The sequence below is a fragment of the Bos javanicus genome, chromosome 12, assembly GCF_032452875.1.
Source record: "Bos javanicus breed banteng chromosome 12, ARS-OSU_banteng_1.0, whole genome shotgun sequence".
In the NCBI taxonomy this organism is placed as follows: Eukaryota; Metazoa; Chordata; class Mammalia; order Artiodactyla; family Bovidae; genus Bos; species Bos javanicus.
Genome location: NC_083879.1, coordinates 44,554,866 through 44,575,453, shown reverse-complemented (window position 1 = coordinate 44,575,453; position 20,588 = coordinate 44,554,866). Strand labels below are relative to the sequence as shown.

General features: G+C 35.4%; 1 protein-coding gene across 1 annotated transcript in view; it reads left to right on the top strand.

The window, feature by feature from the left end:
* Nucleotides 1-6,280: 6,280 nt before the first annotated feature.
* Nucleotides 6,281-20,588, top strand: part of KLHL1 (kelch like family member 1) — a 540,073-nt gene continuing 525,765 nt past the window's right edge. The window contains exon 1 of the mRNA XM_061435054.1: nucleotides 6,281-6,982. Within this exon, the coding sequence (XP_061291038.1) occupies nucleotides 6,480-6,982 (503 nt within the window). The 5' untranslated portion in view covers nucleotides 6,281-6,479. The remainder of the gene's footprint in view (nucleotides 6,983-20,588) is intronic.

The window sequence follows — 20,588 nt, the reverse complement described above, 5'->3', positions numbered from 1 at the left end:
CCTCTGTCCACAGGATTTCCCAGGGAAGACTACAGCAGTGGGTTTCCATTTCCTTCTGCAGGGGATCTCCCCAACCTAGGGATCAAACCTGAGTCTCCTGCATTCGCAGGCGGCTTCTTTACCTCTGATCCAGGAAAGCTGTGCTAGGCACTGTGAATTAAATATTAAATAAGTTATGTTCTCTGCCCTCTAGAACCATTATAGCATAGTAAAATAATCTCTGTTTTTTCCAGAAATTATTGTCTCAAAGGAGATACTATTTTTGTTCTTGCCTAAATACACACACGCATGCACACACACTCACACGCAAATACATACTAATATTGAAAAGTTCACTTTTGAAAATGCTAAAAATATCTCTTTTATTAGAGCAGAGCAAATGTATAGATAATTATGAACCTCCAAACTCTGAATCACGCAATTTATTAAAGGATATTGAAGTGTCATAAGAAGTGTGTCTTTTTTAAAACATGTACTCTTGTACTTAGCAGGAGGAAAAATGTACCTATGGAAAAATGTCTGAGATATATAATGAAAGAAAATACCTGTGATGTGGCAAGTGGAGTTTTAAATTTATTTTTCTTACACTAAGTCTTTTATAATGTCTAGCTAGTAAGATTTTTATACAGATTAAATGAGATAGTTGTCTGGAATTTAGAAAGGTGTTATAAAATTATACTTCCCATTTTAGTTGCCCAGATCATTATTAAGAATAAAGTATAATAGCATTAAAATTTTTATAACTTCAACTTTGGAGAAAAGGTTCCATATTTAATCTGAGAGTCTATCTAGTATGAATAGATTTAAAGAATGTAGTATAATCTACAATTGTATCTTTTTCCCACTGTCATCTTTATTTATAATGTTGTTTTAGAAAAGTGAAAGTGTTTATCTCTCAGTTGTGTCCGACTCTTTGTGATCCCATAGACAGTAACCCACCAGGCTCCTCTGTCCATGGAGTTCTCCAAGCAAGAATACTGGAGTGGGGTGCCATTTCCTTCTCTAGGGAATCTTCCCAACCCATAAATTGAACCTGGGTCTCTCATGTCTCCTGCATTGCAGGTAGACTCTTTATTACTGAGCCACAGGGAAGCCCAAACTCTACACAAAACTTCAGTAGGCTAAAATCTCATGAAATTTTTGTGGTGTTATGATTTTCAGATTTATCACTCTATTTTTCATCCTTTGTAGTATGCTTGTATTCAACACGTATCATATTTCCTCTGTTCTATAGAGGAAAGCCTTGGCTATAGAAACTTCCCATCTTCCATTTTGGCTAATAATTAGTGGAGCATAGGAAAAGAAAGGTCCCTGTATAAGGCTGACAAGTAATCTTCTGGACTGGGGACCAAAAGACATCTTGATTGGTAGTAAAAGTCATGAAAATATACTGAATACCTTGAGCTCTGATATTCAAATTAAAAATTAGAAACCTATTTACTTGTATTAACAATGCTCAAAGGAATTTGATTGCTCAGAATAAACTTCTTGAAGCTCTTTGAATATACAGTTTACTTGAAATAAGTTATAGTATTATTTCTAAAACAGGTTATGCATGAAATGTTGCTCTCAACTCTTATATGTTCACATGTTACTTAACACATGGACTTCTGGGAAAAGGAGCATTTGTAAACCATCTATAATTTATGTTATATACCTAGTCAAAATTGCAATAAGGCAAATGGAATCTTAGTTTCTTAAGACAGGCCTTTTGACTCTAGATTTTTTACAGATCTGATAACAATGAAGATGAAAGCAAATATAAAAGCTTGGCAGATGTTCCTCCAGATAGAAAGATGGAGGTATAGAAACCTGACATAAAATCTTATAAAAATTTCCAAGAGCCTATGTCCATATGAGACACAACACAATAAAATATCATCCACAAAGTTCATTCTGGGTTGGCTCTAATTTTCAGGTCTCGTAAGCAGGAAAAGGTAATTGCAACTATGTTGAAGCTAATATTTAAATTTTGTGTTACTATTTTCTTGTTTATATTGACATCATAAACTCTATAAGTTCTAAGTCTGTATTGTATATACTATAATCCTACTATTTTATTTTGTCCTTAATGGTAAAAAATTTCAGAGGATGCACAGGTTACCTCACAGTGATAATGAAAAATTTAAATATGACATGAAAAATAATGAAATTACTTTATTCCATGTAAATCTTAACACTTTTGGAAATATAAAATATTAGTGAAACAGTTTTCTCTTTATCTATATTAATATATTGTCTGTATATTTATATATTTTTAGAAATATTTCCATAAAAAAAATAAGGGTTTCTTAAATCATATCATATTGTTCTGAGCAGTGTGACTATAACCAGAGCACCTACTTCAAATGTCAAAATAGTGAATTTTCACCTTGGAAATTCTGCACACAATTTTGAGAATAAAAAGATAATTGAATGAAACCTAGGTCATCGTTAATATGAATGCAGTCTTTTAGTGTCATTTTGAATTCCTACACTCATGCAGTTAACTTAGAAATACATGTATGAGAACTTCTCAAGCATATACATTTATTGCCTGATTCAAATCAAGAAGGTCAAATAAACCAAAGAGGTAGAGTGTATTAAAATGGCCCCTAAGGATCAATTAACACCTACAAATGTTTAGTAAGCAGTCATTTAATTGCTACTAACTAAACTATACATACACTGTAATCAAGATTAATAGACTTTGAACAGGTAATGTTTATTTGATTTAAGAAGTATAAGCCCTTGATACAATATTTGAACTTACTTAATATTAGTGCTATATGGCATTATTTCATTAATTCTCAGGAAGAAAATATCATTACAGAACTATTTTAATTTCCACTTCCACTCATTTTAAATATTTTCTAGTGATGTCCATAGATATATTTCATTAAATAAAACAAATATGAACAAAAAAACAAACTAAAGTACAGGAATCTTTAAGGTTTGAACTTTCAGATTGGATAATAATTAGCTGCTCAAATGCTTTTGTTGAGTATTATTATGTAGAGACAAATTACTAGACATTGTAGAAGTACTGTCTAAAAGATTCAGAAGGATCAGAATTCACTTGGAGCAAATACACATTTACTTGAATGTGTTTAGAAAATGATTGATAAAAGAGAAAATTTTCCACCAAAAAAATGTTTGGATTCACATGCAATTTTGCTTTTTGGTTAAATGTTTGAGTTGTAGGAACTTTCAGTTAGGTGTATTTAATATTCATATGGAATTTAATTATTATTTGAAGAGTTTTATACATGTGTATAGAAGTAAATGTTTGAGCATCCTCTGGATTTTTTGCTAAAGTTTTGTCAGGAAACTATGGCAATACTATGAACATTCATTTGAAAGACCCTGATTGAAATGACAGATCAACATAATTAAACAATAGGATTAGAAAAATTGAATTGATTTTCTTGTTTAAAGGAAAGTGTAATGTGATTTTGGGGATTCTTCAAAAGTGTCTATTATGCCTTTGTCCTCCTCCTTATAAGCATGGTTATCTTAAACCTTAATTTAGTTGACTCAGAAGTAGATTACAATTGATAATTATAAAGTAAAATAGTTATAATTTATAACTGGCTAAGCAATCATCCTTTGTTAGCACTTACAGCCAGTTTCCAGGAACTTAATTCTTTCATATCTGCTTCTTCTTGGAATTGGACCTAATGTGTTGCAAGTGCTAAATTATTATTATTTTTTTTTTTAGTTTGAATACTGGACACTTAACAAGGCATATTTTTTCAAAGAGTTTTCTAATATATAAATGTAAGTCATGATATCTTAGTAAATTTATTTTTTCATTTCTTCTCTCTCTTTTTCTCCTTCTTTTTCTCTTTCTTTCTGACTTTCTTTCCATTCATTTTCTTTTCTCTCCTCCTTCCTTCTCTTATTGCTTCCTTTTCCCCCTTCTTCCTTCTTCTACTTCAATAATAAAATATAACACTAAAGCTAAATAAATATAACCAATATCTACTTAAGAATTTAATCAATATTTCTTTATATTAAAACTCAAATTACATTAATTTGGGTCATATAAATTTGAACAGATAACTTTTTAGCTGCATAATAATCATATTGGTATTGCAAAGTAAAAGTGGAATACAAAATGGAATTTCAAAATAGCAATGGAAATGAGTACTGAATTATAGTTTTGAATGTTTCAGATATGAAGAAGGAAACTCTAGCAAACCTTATTTATATTATTTTATATTATATATTATTTAAATTAAGTTTAAATTAAATGAAGTTGGAAAATCCATTATGCAATCAATTTCTTAAAAAGTCAGTTAGTTATATGCACTCATATTTCTGTACTACCTCTGATGGAAAGTTTTCTCTGTCTTGCTTGTAATGTGTGATTTCATACATTGCTTTCTTCCCAAAGGGAAATACTTGATTCAGTTCTTGGATAAAAATGATCTGTCACCATTGTTTGATTTAAAAGGCTTTTTTCTTTTCTTTTCTATTTTAACTCTGAATACTGAAAGAAAAGAAATCAAGGCACAGGGGACTGTAGTCCAGCTGTTGTGGAATAAATCAATATTAAAATGTGTAATAGTGGATTTTCTTCTTCTGAAAGTAGGGATTGTGTGTGCTTAATTTCTTGTTTTATTAATACATCTAACTTTGTCTAAGAAAGAAATGTAGCTTCAAATGTAGCTTCAGTTTCTGTTTAAATTTACTGCTCAACAATGGGGTAATATAGTAATACTATAACTGTGCTTTAATCTTTGATTCTTGTGTTCTGTTGGGGGTTGATGAAGCTATGACTTTCATAAATTTCTGTGAGTTTCATTTAATTAAACAACCATATTCCTTGTTGAGTTAGGGAAACTGCAACTTCTCTGATCTGTTTGACGTAGGCAAAAATGATTTTGGTTCTATTTTAAAGGCTCATTAAAGGAAAAGCTGAAATATTTCTTCGTGGTCATAGCTAGAAGGGATCATAAATCTTCTCATTCTAAATATAAGGAAAAACACATCTTTTCTTCTTCAAACAAGAGATTTCTGCAGAATAGTAGCCTTTGGGTATATTCAGTTTTTTCCCCCTAACCTCTTCCATACATTTCATATCACGATTTTTGTACTAGAAGGTTATGCCTTGAAATTACACTTTATCATTTTATTCCACTTCTTGGTTTACACGGAGAACAGCTTTCATTCTACGGCAACTCATTAAATGCACTGATTTTGCACAACTCGTCCCCTGTGCTCAGATGCCCATCTTCAAATTTCTACCGTGTGCCTCTGGCCCCCAGGGTGAAAGCACTGCCTGAGTGCGTTAATGGCAGAATCACAATGTAATTGTCAGAATGGTGGCATCGTCACACTTTGACGCCAGCATCCTGTTTCTTTCTTCTCACTACAGAGAAACTAAGGCTAAAGGTTAAAGGATGCGCTTTATTAAATAATTCAAGCCATTAACCTGCAACCTGCAAAGCGATGGCAGCCTATTAAGTTTACGCTGCCATGATTCACATTTGGTGTTTACTGATGCTAAACCATATTGCCTGTTTGCTTTACTTTTATTGCTACATAGTAATGTAGTGAGGAAGGAGAATAAAAAAAGGTGACAGGACCCACACAAGGGGACAATAAGAGCATCAGACTCACTTGCATAAAGAAGATTGAAGCCTTCCCTCCCTCCCTCCATCTCTCCGTATAGGCCTCAATGCACATCTGCGTCACTTACTGGGGAGGAGGAGGCGCCGAGGCAGAGAGAAAATTGTACTGTGAGGACCTTGACAGCTTCACGGCGCGGGCTTTCCTTTTGCCCTCCTGTATTTGCTGGATTTTTTTTTTTTTCTCTCTCTCTCTCTCTTTTACAAACTGACTAGATAAAACCACCCCTTCTCGCCTTGCAGAAGGCATTGGACTTTCTCAGAGATACCCGCAGCTCTCAGAGCATCTTCCTAGAGAGCAGGGACAGGGGCGCAGGTGCATCGAGAAGGCTGAGGGGGTGTGTGCTTCTTCCGCGACTTGGGGATCTTTCTCTCTGCAATCTCCAGGCACTGAACTCTAAGCTGCAAGGATAGGGGAGCCAACAGCTTCTCGACTGAGGCTCTGCCATCCGTGCATGCTAGGGAAGTGTATCCAGCTGCCTTCGCCTCGAGAGCTCTGAGCGCGCAGACCTCCCTCCCTCGCGCGTCTCCGGCATCAGGGCCGTCCCTCACCGCGGTCACCTCGCGACCCCGCAAGGAGATCGGGGATTCTCAGTCCTCTGCGTCCAGTTCCTGCCTGTGCACCAGGCCGTTGAGTTCCCCACGCGCGGGTCCTGAGGTCCTGACCGCAGCTGAGCCGCACGGCTCTTCTGTTCGCGCTCTGATCGTCGCCTGGCAGGGCGCGCAGCCGCCCGGTCCCGTCTGTTCCCAGGGTGCAGAGGGAGCCTCCCGCGTCCTCCTCCAACCCGGGGCTCCGCTGGCCTGCCTCCCCAACCCGTCTACTCCTGCATCAGCTGAGGTCCCTTAGCCTTCCTTGCGTCAATTATGTCAGGCTCTGGGCGAAAAGACTTCGATGTGAAGCACATCCTGCGACTCCGCTGGAAACTCTTCAGCCACCCGTCGCCGTCGGCCGGCAGCCCGGCCGGGGGCAGCTGCCTGCAACAGGACGGCAGTAGCAGCTTCGAGCACTGGGGACCTAGCCAGAGCCGCCTGCTCAAAAGCCAAGAGAAGGGCGGAGTGAGCACTTTCTGGAAGAAGCCTTCCTCTTCTGCCTCCTCTTCTTCGTCTGCCTCCCCGTCCTCTTCTGCCTCTTCCTTCAGCCCTCTGAATGGCACCCTCCTGCCTGTGGCTACGAGGCTGCAGCCAGGGGCGCCCGGGCAGGGAATCCACCAGCCCGCCAGGACTCTCTTCTACGTGGAGTCCTTAGAGGAGGAGGAGGTGCCCGGAATGGACTTTCCTGGACCACACGACAAAGGGCTTGTCCCACAGGAGTTCAAAGTGGAGCCAGCCAACTCGAGCCAAGCAACAGGTGAAGGGTGTGGACACAGGTACAGTAAGACCCCATGGGACAGCCAAGCAGCCCTCAATTTCCACTTGTTCCCGTCCCACCCGGTGTGCTCTGGTAGTTACTAAGTTTTAGGTTGAAAATTTTGATTAAGTGATGCCAGCCTGATTTTTATTACTCAAGTTGTAATCTCATTAAAAGTTCCCTCGTTAATTTCTATTGGCTCCTACATATTGCTTTTCTTTTGGAGTTGTAATCACAAATTGAATGTATATGCATTTTGCTAACTCTCCAGGTAGAGTGGTTCTCATATTTCTGAGGTTACAGTATTTTTCTGTCATTTTCTGCCATTAAATGGCATCTGTGAATCTCCCAGTTACCTAATGTGAGAAGAAACTTCACTATTCAAATGCATCTCGTATACTGGCCTAGTAACTGGCTTGGCAGATTATCTAGGATGGTTGTGGCTTGAATCTATATTCTAGGAGTAATGAGGTGGACAGAAGGAGGTTCTGGACAACATTATCTTCTCTCTTTTTCCTCCATCCTCTATCCCAACTTGCCTTTTTATCCTACTTCCTGATCACCTTTGCTTTGTTCAACGTCTTAGAATTAAACTCTTACTAATGCCCTTTGCATTATTCTACCTTGATTCATTGGCTCAGTATGGACTGTGTATTCTTAGTAAGCAGGTCAATGTCAATTTCCTGTTTATTTCTAGTATCACATCTTTGAGTACAGTTTTTCTACTTTCAAGACATAGAAAAACTCTCTCACACATGACTTCATTCTGAGTTTGATATTTTCAGAGAATTAACTCATTCTACATTAGATAATTACTACTTTAGGCATATAGTGAAGGGATCTGAAAAGGTTTGCATTTTAGTTCATATATGAGAATATATTATGAAGAAGAATTACAGGGGAGCCATAGGAAAATTATGATGAAACAGTTAATAATAAAATTTACCTTTCAGTAAATAAATTAGAAACAGAAACAATGTTTTAAACTTCTGCTTCATTGAATCAACATTTCAGAAAGTTGTCATGAAAGAACACATAAAACAAAATACTATAGATGTTTTTCTGTTGACAAATGTGAAGTTAAAGATACAAAAATCATCCTTAAAAATTTTCAATTATATGGATTATGTGGATTTGAATTTGAATTTTAAGAATCTTGAACATAATCTTATATGCAAAGATAATATAATGGAAGTTTATTATTTTACAAAGAGAGGTTTAATTTACTGTTTTCAACTATGAGAAAGTTTTTTCTATATATAGGAGACCTAAAATATAAATTTATCTATTATTCAGTTTAATTAAGATACTTTACAAAAATAGTCATAACTTTGGGTATCATTACTACTGTGAAGTTATTTGATTTATGTATTCATTGGTGACCTACAGTTATGGATTTTTTTTTTCAGTTATGGATTTTTTAAAAAATAAAATATGTTGGGCTTTAGCCCCTTTGAGCACTTTTGATTTTATTTTGTTTTTATTTTTGAGTAATAATTTCTAAAGATCTAGTATTTCACCTTATATGTTTAAAAGAAAACCAGTTAGGTTAAATATTTACCAACTACTGTTATATTGAAACTGGTACTTATGTGTCTCAGGCAGTTCAGGAAAAAAAAAAATAGATATTTTTTTCAGTTTTGTAAAGTCTTCTCATCAGCTCAACACCTGACCGTCTGGGAATATTTATGTTTGATAGTTTTAAAAAACAATTTACTTTATAAAAATATATCTTAAGTATATAAGGCATATTTGGCATAAGTAATTTCAGTAGAATTTTATATAAGTTGGAGAATTTAGAAATACTTATGGAGTATTAGCTTAAGAAATTAAAGAAATAAAACTAAGAACTAATAGTCTAGGTTAAAGATAAAATACCCATCAGATTTACTTCCAGTCCCTCACTTTTGAATATACATCAGTGTTTTTACTCATTAAGAGTTGTATATGAAAACAATTCTGAAAACAAGTCAAGTGCCACCCCAAATCATCTTTACTTTTGATATGAGGGCTTCTATAAGAAGTTTGTATGTGTAAAATATTGAAATTAAGGTCTAATTTTATTTTAAAATTCTTATGCTTAAATCCTTTAGTTAAATTTTAATTTCTTGCTGGATGAATTAGTCAGCACTGATAGTATTCTCGTGGATTTTATATGTTCCTAAACATTCATAGACTACTGGTTCTGTGTTCATGATTGATTGACAGCAAGCTACTAAACTTAGCAATTAGTTGTTATCAATACATATTATTATAATATGCTGTAAGAATAATGTCCATTTCCCAGGAAGGACAACATTTCCAATATGTTAAATACAAAATGGAAAACAATATGTAAGATCATTCTGTAATATGGATTTACTTTGGTTTCTATCATAACCCATGCAGGAAATCTACATGAGGTTCATAATGACCAATGGACACATAAACCATATAAACCTGCATAATCATTTTGATTACTTGAATCATTACTCTATTACTATTCTATGCTGTCACATTTGATATTTAGCATTTTGCTTCAATTCTGAGCACTATAGCTAATCTACATGTGTAAACAAAGAGTTGGCCCTTTTTCTCTTTCTCCATTTCTCTTTATTTATTTGTTCTCATACTAGTTAAGAACATTGTTTTATATAAGAGGCTCAGTTTTATTTGTTGTTCAAATAGCAGCTGGGAGTTGCTCAGCAAAAAGCAGCTTATAATCTCAGAATTCTGGAAAGCTCAATTACCATGGAGTTGAAACATAAAGGTAGCAAGAAGACATAGTAAATTGATTTTCTGCTGAAAGCCAGTCTTTATCTTATCCCATTTTATCAGACATACATAAACAAATCTCAGTATTCTGCCTTACCTGTGACACCACTAAGAATCCTAACTCTTAAAGTAATAGGCTCTTGCCCTGTGGTATTATTTATTTGCTTTCTCTTTTTTACTGTCTGAACTTAGTTGTTGGCGAGTGTATCATTTCCTAGCCATCAGATCATTACATATTTTTGGTATGCCTAATTTTTTTTGTACAAGATTCTATATGAGTAAACTAAAAAACAAAGACTTATTCTTGAAGTTCACAGTAATGTGAATAGGAGAAAATACATCATGTTTAACTACTTGCTTTTTTAGTTTTTTCAATTCTCACAGAGTGGAGGCTTTTATTTTCATGGCTTCAGTTGCATATGTACTCAGTTTAGTTGAACTCTGTGACCCCATCGACTGTAGCCCGCCAGGCTCCTCTGCACATGGGATTTTCTAGGCAAGAGTACTGGAATGGGTTGCCATTCCTTCTCCAGGAGATCTTCTCAACACAGGAAATGAACCTGCATCTCTTGCCTCTCCTGCACTGGCCGGAGGATTCTTTACCACTGAGCCACCAAACTGTATTTTAGTTGCATTTCAAAACTCAGACTCCACCTCTCCACACTCAACCCTCTTCTTTATCCCCACCCTGACTTCTGGTCTCACACATCCATTTGACCTCTCTGGTGGAAATCGCAGATACAATAAGAACACAGCACATACAAAATTGAGCTTATAATCTCGCTTCTCTCTTGCTCGGTTTCCTTCTTCTCTATCTCAGAGAAGAGCATTCCATGCATTAGGTTGTGCAAGCCAGAAATACAGGATCGTATTTGTCAAAATCCTCTTTCTTTTGATTTTCAATATTCTACCAAGTCCTGTCACTTTTCCTTCAAAACTGTCCTTTCCCCTGTATCTGTCCCACATCTCTCCAACTCCATCAACTGCACTTCATTTAAAAATACTGTCGTCTTTTATGTCAACTTCTGTAACTCCCATCTACATTCTCTTCCTTGGTTAACCTTGCCACCTGTAATCTTCCTCCATACTAGAGTCAATGAAAATTTATAAAATAAAAATTTGAATTATTTTGCCAGATCCTGATTCTCCTTTTATTTTTCAAAACATTTCCACCACTCTGACCATGATCCATTCTGTGGACAGCGATGCCCTGAAAGAGCTGAACCTTGTCCCTCACAAGATCCCCACAACTCCTCCCCTGTCTTCCAGGTCAATATTCTTCTGTACTGCTTTTCTCTACTTCTGGGCCTCACGAAGTTAATTCCTTTCCTGATTACATAGTGATTCTCTTTCCCTCAATTGACCCTTTGCTGAATTCATTCCTATTCATTACTGAGATGTCTTAAATAAAATCCTTGTAGCTTTCTTGAAGAAGCATTCATTGATCTTCCAGAAAAAGTCACTTTAAAAATTTTAATTTATTTTATTCCCTTATTTTGTTTTTAGAGTAACTGGTCTCTGTTTTGAGTTTCTTATTATAACTATATATTAACATATGTGCTACTTTTTTTTTATTTATCTAACTCTGCCTCATGGACAGCATGTTTCTGTTTGCTCATTATTTTATACCTATCATAGAGCATATAGTTACTCAATAAATACTGTTGAATGTATACATATTAGTCATAATTATAATGAATGACTTTGATTAAGAACTTGTTATTTGCCAGGTAGCATGCTGAATATTTATATTGTGGATTTTAATATTCAGAACAACTCTTTGATTCTGATATAATTATGGATCCCTTTGTTAAATGATTAAATAATCATTTTATGATTATGAGAAGACTGAGATATAGACAGGTGATGAATTTCCCCCAAATCGAAGGACTGTAAGGAGTACAGCTGGACGTTTAATCCTGGTTCTCTGACTCCTGACACCATAGTCTATGCCACTTGGCCAACTCTTCTCTCAGTCTGCTTAAACAAACAAACAGAACAGAAGAAAAGAGGCTCCAGCCAAGATTATGCTGAAAGAAGTCTCTTATTTTTCTGGTGGAAATTGTGCTTGTGTCTCAATGTTTAAATAAACTATTTTAAATTATAGTGATGTACAACTCCTGATAAGGTTCAGTCAGAGAGGACTTAGCCCAAGTTAAAAAACACAAAATTATTTTCTGAAGTACTGCTTATTCAGTGCATTTTACTTTTTAGTTAAATCAAAGTATAAGGAAATAACCTAGACATAAAAAAATCATTAATTTTGGAGTCCAAAGGAGAGCATTAAGACAAAAAATCTCCTTCTGAAGTACAGAACAATTGATACAGAGATGTGTCACAGAAAAGAACATATACCATTAGAATCTCATAGAAGTGTATGGAATTTATTTAGAATGGAAAGAAATCAGCATTGTTTCAGTCAAAAGGAAAGGAAAATGACATGAAGTGCTATTTCTTCAGGAATGTAGCTCTCAAAACATTCTTATATGGAACACTAAAATAAATAACATTCATATTTTCTCTATGACCTCAATTTTGTAGTGAAAAAGTATATGGAGTGGTTTTATTCAACTTTATGTCTTCCTTGTTAATTTATTCTAGGACTGGGTATTATACAGCCTATTAGAATTTAAGTCAGAATTAGCAAAAAACAATAGTTTGTCTGCGGGAAGTTGTTTGTTTGTTTGTTTTTTACTTATTTTAGGATGCATTTATCAATATATTGTGGTGTTTGCAAATAAGTCTACAGTTTCCAGATGCCATCTCCTCTGAGTACGTTTGCTTCAGGCAAACTAAGAAGATCATAAAGGAAAAAGTAATAAGATCACTAGGTTGGTTTGCAAGTACTTAAAACTCCAGAGCTATCTAAGAGATACATGTGAATACAAATGTAAGATGAAATAAATAGAACTCTTAGTTGTAACAAATCATAAAACCTCTACACTAGTTGAAAAATCATATTGTGGTTTTCTTTGAAATTTCTAATGGATACTTTGTAAACTATATCATTAACCACTTCAAGGCATCAGTTTAAACGTTTAAAAAATAAGGAAAATCTCCCTATTCTACCCTTGGTTAATATAGAATATAATATTGATAAGTTATTTTAATTTGTTGATTTCTTGTATAAGTATCAACAGATAATTGTATATCTGAAAGATGATATATTTCTAACATGTACATGTTAAGTCAAATTTCATTCCTTTTGACTAAGAGCTCTTACAGAATTTATAGAAATTTTAGATCTACAGGATATTTTAGAATTATATCAAGTTTAAGAACGTGAAAATGTACCATATTTTAAATGGAGTCTCACAGTAATGAGACTATTGATTTTATTTTAACATACAAAATAACTGTAGGTATTTTTGTAGTAGCTGTAAAAACAAATTCTCTGGAATGTACATAGTTTAGACCAGATAAACTTAATTTATCATTCTGCATTTAAGATACGATTATTCAAAACTTTGAGGAAAACATGATATAGAAACAGATAATCTGAGCAGAATCTAATATTTGAAAGTATTGTAGATCAAGTATAGGTAAAAATTCTGTCCACAATATTTAAATAGGTTTTGGTGCTACTACCTTTGTTCACTTTCTGACCAGGATTTGGAAACAGATTGGTATAAGAACTTAGGAAAGCATTACACAGTTTAGCTTGACTGATAGAATGTGTGGTATGATTTTAAAATCCTGCAAATGGTAAGCCAACAAGGCAGGTCATTTTGACTGAAGATCATGTCACAGAACCAGTACTTGAAAATGATCTGACAGTCTTTGATAAAGGTAAAGAGTGGAATCAACTGATTTAATTCTAAATTCAGATTTCCCCATCCCTTAAGCAGCCTGAATCCAACTTTTACAACTTCTTATAGGAAATCTTTCAGTTTAATTTCTTCTCGTACTTGTTTGTAACACTGTCCCAGTGGATCATTTGGGCTCCTTTATTCTTAATGATGTTGATAGGTACTTAGTCATGTAAATCACCATTTTCATCTTGGCTGAAATGTGATGGGATAACTTTAAAAATTAAAACATAAAATTAGGGGGTTTTAAACTACCAAGGTAGGGATAATTCAACTATTTTATAGTTTTAAAGAGGTGAATACAAAAATCTCTTTATATCTACAATAAACATATGGTTTGTTTTGATTTACTTCTTTAATAGATTCTAATTACATTAAAATGTCTGAGATGTTTCTTTAGGCTAATATTCACAAGTATCAGCTTCAGAGTAGACAGAAAAATACCCTTGGAAAGAAAAACTGATTTGAATTTATATCTTCAAATCTATGGATATAAAAATGTCCTGACTTTTTAATCCTGAGATTCATCTTTGAACTCTACAATGTTGAAAATAAGTTGAAGTAGTTTATCATTCACAGTAAAATTTAAATATGATTTCTAATTTTTCAGTTACCTTATCTTTCAGTAGAGTGGTTTACACACATTAGTTCCTAGATATTTGGTCTTTGGTGATCTGATGATATTTAAACATTTACTTGTACAATTTTTTCTTAAAAGGTATGGCATTTTGCATTTTAATTTGTTTATGACTGTGGTTTATAGCAGTTTTGGTTAGTGGTTAGCTGGACTTCCTGGTGGCTCATATGGTAAAACATCTGCCTACACTGTGGGAGACCTGGATTCAATCCCTGGGTCAGGAAGATCTCCTGGAGAAGGAAATGTCAACCCACTCCAGTATTCTTGCCTGGAAAATCCCATGGATGGAGGAGCCTGGTAGGCTACAGTCCATGGGGTTGCAAAGAGTCGGACACAACTGAGCGACTTCACTCACTCACTCACTAGCTTGGTTAGTGGTTAGTTATAGTGGTTTTGGAGAAGGCAATGGCATCCCACTCCAGTACTCTTGCCTGGAAAATCCCATGGACGGAGGAGCCTGGAAGGCTGCAGTCCATGGGGTCGCTGAGGGTCAGACATGACTGAGCGACTTCACTTTCACTTTTCACTTTCATGCATTGGAAATGGCAACCCACTCCAGTGTTCTTGCCTGGGGAATCCCAGGGATGGGGGAGCCTGGTGGGCTGCTGTCTATGGTGCCACACAGAGTCAGACACAACTGAAGTGACTTAGCAGCAGCAGCGTACTGGTTTTGGTTAGTAAATTTTTATTAGCAATAGGAATATGCCCATATTAATCTGCCTAAGAATAAGAAAATTTTGAAAAGCAGTCTATGTTAAAATAATTGTAGATCAAATAATTTTCTTTAAGTCAGGATAAAAGAACTGAGATTTCTGCTTCTGGCTGAGTTAGAATAAAAGGCATTAGGCTTATGTGTGCATCTAAAATAACAACAAAGAAGGAAAGAAGAAAGGAATACAGAGGGAAAAAAAAGAATGAAAGGAAGAAAGGAAAGAAGGAAGTAAGAAAATAAAGAAATAGGAAAAAAAAAAAAAAAAAACAAGAAAGAAGAAATATATGAAACAATGTATTCAAGACACTGGACATCAGACACTGAAGGAGAGTAATTCCTGAGATATGAAAAACAAAGGGAATGAACACTAATTGTCCAAGCTCACTGCCTTCAGAGATTCCAGGCACTGATACAGGGAAGGAAAAAGGAAGAGTGTACAAACCACCCTGGATTGCAGAGATGGAGCTAAGTGGTCAGGAAGACCAAAGTAGTGAGACCTCAAATGATGGTGTCATAAAAGAAAGCTGCAATAGGTAGAAAGCTCCAGAAGTCTGTGGAGGTGCCACTTAAGTATTCAGCAGGTCAGTATTCAGTAGACTAATGATAGTTACACATGTTTAAGGAAACCACTCAAGTTCTGGGAAAGAGCCATGTCAGAATTATAGGGATGGTTGTTCAGTTGCCAAATCATGTCTTACTCCTTGCAACCCCATGGACTGCAGCATGGCAGGCTTCCCTGTCCCTCACAATCTCCCAGAGTTTGCCCAAATTTATGTCCATTGAATCAGTGATGCCACCTAATCATCTCATCCTCTGTTGTCCCCTTCTCCTTCTGCCTTCAATCTGTCCCGCATCAGGGTCTTTTCCAATGAGTTGATGCTTTGCCTCAGTTGGCCAAAGTATTGGAGCTTCAGCTTCAGCATCAGTCCTCCCAATGCGTATTCAGGATTTATTTCCTTTAAGATTGACTGGTTTGCTCTCCTTGCAGTTCTAGGGACTCTCAAGAGTCTTCTTCAGCACTACAATTCAAAAACATCAATTCTTTGATGCTCTGCCTTCTTTATGGCTCAGTTCTCACATATCTGTACATGGCTACTAGAAGGACCATGAAGTGAAGTGAAGGGAAGTGAAAGTCACTCAGTCCTGTCTGACTCTTTGCAACCCCATGGACTATACACTCTATGGAATTCTCCAGGCCAGAACACTGGAGTGGGTACCTGTTCCTTCTCCAGGTGATCTTCCCAACACAGGGATTGAACCCAGGTCTCCCATGTTGCAGGGGGATTCTTTACCAGCTAAGCCACCAGGGGAGCTCAATAATACTGGAGTGGGCAGCCTATCCCTTCTCCAGCAGATCTTCCTGACCCAGGAATTGAATTAGGGTCTTCTGCATTACAGGCTGATTCTTTACTGGCTGAGCTACCAGGGAAGCCCAAAAAGACCATAGCCTTGACTACATGTACCTTTCTTTGCGAAGTGATATCACTGCCTTTTAATGCACTGTCTATGTTTGTCATAGCTTTCCTGCCAAGAAGCAAGCATCTTTTAATTACATGGCTGCAATCACCATCTGCAGTGATTTTAGAGCCCAAGCAGAGGAAAGCTGCCACTGCTTCCACTTTTCCTCTTCTATTTGCCATGATGGTACCGAAGGCTTTGACTGTGCAGGTCACAACAATCTGCAGAAAATTTGTAAAGAGTTAGGAATACCAGACCACCTCACCTGCCTTCTGAGAAAATTTTATGCAGATCAAGAAGCAACAGTTAGAACTGGACATGGAACAACAGACTGGTTCCAAATCAGGAAAGGAGTACATCAAGGCTGTATATTGTCACCCTGCTTATTTAACTTATATGCAGAGTACATCATGAGAAATGCTGGGCTTGAGGAAGCACAACCTGGAATCAAGATTGCTGGGAGAAATATCAATAACCTCAGATATTCAGATGATACCATACTTATGGCATAAATTAAAGAACTAAAGAGCCTCTTGATGAAAATGAAAGAGGAGAGTGAAAAAGTCAGCTTAAAACTCAACATTCAGAAAACTAAGATCATGGCATCTTATCCCATCACTTCATGGCAAATACATGGAGAAACAGTGGAAACAGTGTCTGATTTTATTTTCTTGGGCTCCAAAATCACTGTAGATGGTGACTGCAGCCATAAACTTAAAAGACTCTTGATCCTTGGAAGAAAAGTTGTGACCAACCTAGACAGCATATTAAAAAGCAAAGACATTAATTTGCCAACAAAGGTCCATCTGGTCAAATTATGTTTTTTCCAGTAGTATGTATGGATGTGATAGTTGGACTATAAAGAAAGCTGAGTGCCAAAGAATTGACGCTTTTGAACTGTGGTGTTAGAGAAAACTCTTGAGATTCCCTTGGACAGCAAGGAGATCCAACCAGTCCATCCTAAAGGAAATCAGTCCTGAATATTCATTGCAAGGCCTGATAGTGAAGCTGAAAGTCAAATACTTTGGCCACCTGATGTGGAGAACTTACTCATTTGAAAAGTCTCTGATGCTGGGAAAGATTGAAGGTGGGAGGAGAAGGGGAGGACAGAGGATGAGATGGTTGGGTGGCATCACCAACTCGATGGAAATGAGTCTGAGTAAATTCCGGGAGTTGGTGAAAGACAGGGAGGCCTGGTGTGCTGCATGTAGTCCGTGGGGCTACAAACAGACAGACACGACTGAGCGACTGAATTGAACTGATGAGACCAGATTCCGTGATCTTAGTTTTTTTAATATTGAGTTTTAATCCAGCTTTTTCACTCTCCTCTTTAACCCTCATCAAGAGGCTCTTTGTTCCTCTTCGCTTTCTGGCATAAGTGTAGTATCATCTGCATATCTGAGGTTTTTGATATTTTTCTTCACAGGGTTGGTACCTGTTTTTAATAATTAGAATGGAAAATCTAATAATTCCTGGTACTAGATAAAGTATGTGGAAGGATATTAACCACTTAGTAATAGAATATAACTAGCCCTGGAGTAAACACTTCCATGGTTCCATTTAACAAATCTTAACAGGAAACCCTCAAAGCATCAAAGTGCTTCCAAGTAATGTAACTGTGTTCCAGAACAGAGTTGAAAAATAATTCATATATTCATAAATTTTTAGTACCAAAGAAGGCAAATATTGCAATATCTGACATTGAATTGAAGATAACTAGGCAACAAAGATGGAGAAGGCGATGGCACCCCACTCCAGTACTCTTGCCTGGAAAATCCCATGGACAGAGGAGCCTGATGGGCTGCAGTCCATGGGGTCGAGAAGAGTCGGACACAACTGAGCGACTTCCCTTTCACTTTTCACTTTCATGCGTTGGAGAAGGAAACGGCAACCCACTCCAGTGTTCTTGCCTAGAGAATCCCAGGGATGGGGGATCCTGGTGGGCTGCCGTCTATGGAGTCGCACAGAGTCCGACACAACTGAAGTGACTTAGCAGCAGCAGGCAACAAAGAAGTGGAAACATATGAAACATAATGAGGAGACATATCAATCAACCAAACTGACCCCAAACTCTAGAAAAGTCTTTAAAGCAGTTAAAACAATATTCCATATGTTCAAATAGTTAACTCAGCCATGGTAAATACGAAAAAATCAATATCAAACCTCTAGACCAAAAGACAACACAATGCCTGAGATGAAAAAAATATATTAAATGAAATTAGTGACAGGAAGCAGAAAAACATAATGAATTTGAAAACATAGCAATGAAACTATCCAAAATTAAACAAGGAAAGAAAGATTTGATAATTTTAAAAAACTAAATAAATATATACTTAGAATTCCCAAAGGAAAGAGAAAAATGAGAGCAAAAAAATTAAAGAAATAATGGCAGAAAGTTTCCAAACTTTATGAAAAATATACACCCATATTTTTAGTAATCCTAATGAATTCTAATCACAAGAAACATGAAAACTGTCATAAGTCACATTTTAATCAAATTCTCAAAACCAAGGATAAATAGAAAAATATTAAAACTTCCAGAGAAAACACATGTTGTGTAGAGGGATATAAAATAAAGAATGATGGATCATTTTTTTTTTCCATTGGAAATAATGCTAGTGAAAAGTGGAACATCATCTTTTGAGAGTATAGGGAAAAAAAAAAAAACTACCCATCTGAAATTCGATATATACCCAAAATATTTTTCAAAATGAGAGTGATATGATATTTTTTCAGACTTAGAATAGTTGCAAAAATTCATCAGAAGGAAACATGCTCTACAAATATTAAAATTCATTAAAGACAAGGAAAATGAAACCAGTTAGCACAGAGGAATGAGAAACCACCAGAAATGTTAACTGCATAGGTAAAAAGATAAAGATTATTCTTGATTATATAAATCTGGAACATTTGGAACATAAATAGTGGTTAAACAAACAAAAACCACAAAAATATGAGGTTTTTACCACATGTGTAACCTATACTTATAACTGCTATAGCATTAAGGGAAGAAATAAAAGTATAAAGTTCTTTAAACTAAATGTAAAGAGGTGTATCATTTGAAAGCAATCTCAGAAGTATATTGTAAATCCTAAAACAACCGCTAAAGTAACAAAACAATAATAAAGTAACAAAACAAAATAGCTAGTCATCCAGCAAAGATAAAATGCTCTTTTAAGAATTATTAATTAATCGAAAAAAATGAGAGCAAAATAGGACAAATAGTAAATTCACAGCACAATTATAATCTGAAATCTTACTATATCAAGAATTACATTAAAGTAATAGCTATATACATCCATAATATAAAGACAGAAATTATCATTCTATTAAAAGCCCTAGAAGAAATACACTTTAAATATAAACACAAACATTGGATAAAAAGGAAAAGATAGAAACAATACATAGCATACTAAGACTAATCAAAAGAAAGCTGAATGAATTTATAAAAATATTAAACAAAGTATCTCTCAGAAGAAAGAATATCAATCTGATAAAAAGAATCTATTAAAAATACCCTAGAGGCAACATCAAAATGTTGAAAGATTAAATGTGTTTCCTCTAGGATCTGGAAAAGAATGAGAATGTCTTCTCTCACAACTTTTGTTCAACATTGTATTGGAGATGATAATCAGTTCCATAAGGAAACAAAAAGAAATAAAAAGCACCTATATTGGAAAGGAAAAATAAATGTTTTCATTTCTACAAAATAGATCATCATGGAGTAATAAATAAACACTATGGTTTTGTTTGCTATGGAATCTACAAAAAGATGGAGTTTTCATGGTTTGGGATACAGAATCAGTATACAAAATCCAACTGCATTTCTATATACCATCCAGGAATATCTAGAAATTGAAATTACAAAAATAGTAACATCAGTAAATTTTGAATATGTATAAATGCATACAACAAAAGATGAGAGAGACTCATAAGCTCAAAACAATAAAACTAGGTGGATAGAAATTAAAGTCCTAAAAGTGGAAATATATATTATGTTCATGGTTCTGAAAACTTACTATTACTAAGATGTTGATTCTTCTCCAGTTGCTTTATAGATAGTATACATCCTCGAAGAAAATCTGTTTGTTTTGAACAAATTGACAGATTTATTCTAAAACCCATTGAAATATTCAAAGAAGCTATAGAAAGACAAACTTGAAGTTAACCTACTTTGAATAGTATAGTATCAAGGTCACAATATATAGATTAATGGGGAGTAATTAAAATATTTTTATAACAGCCATATTGAGCA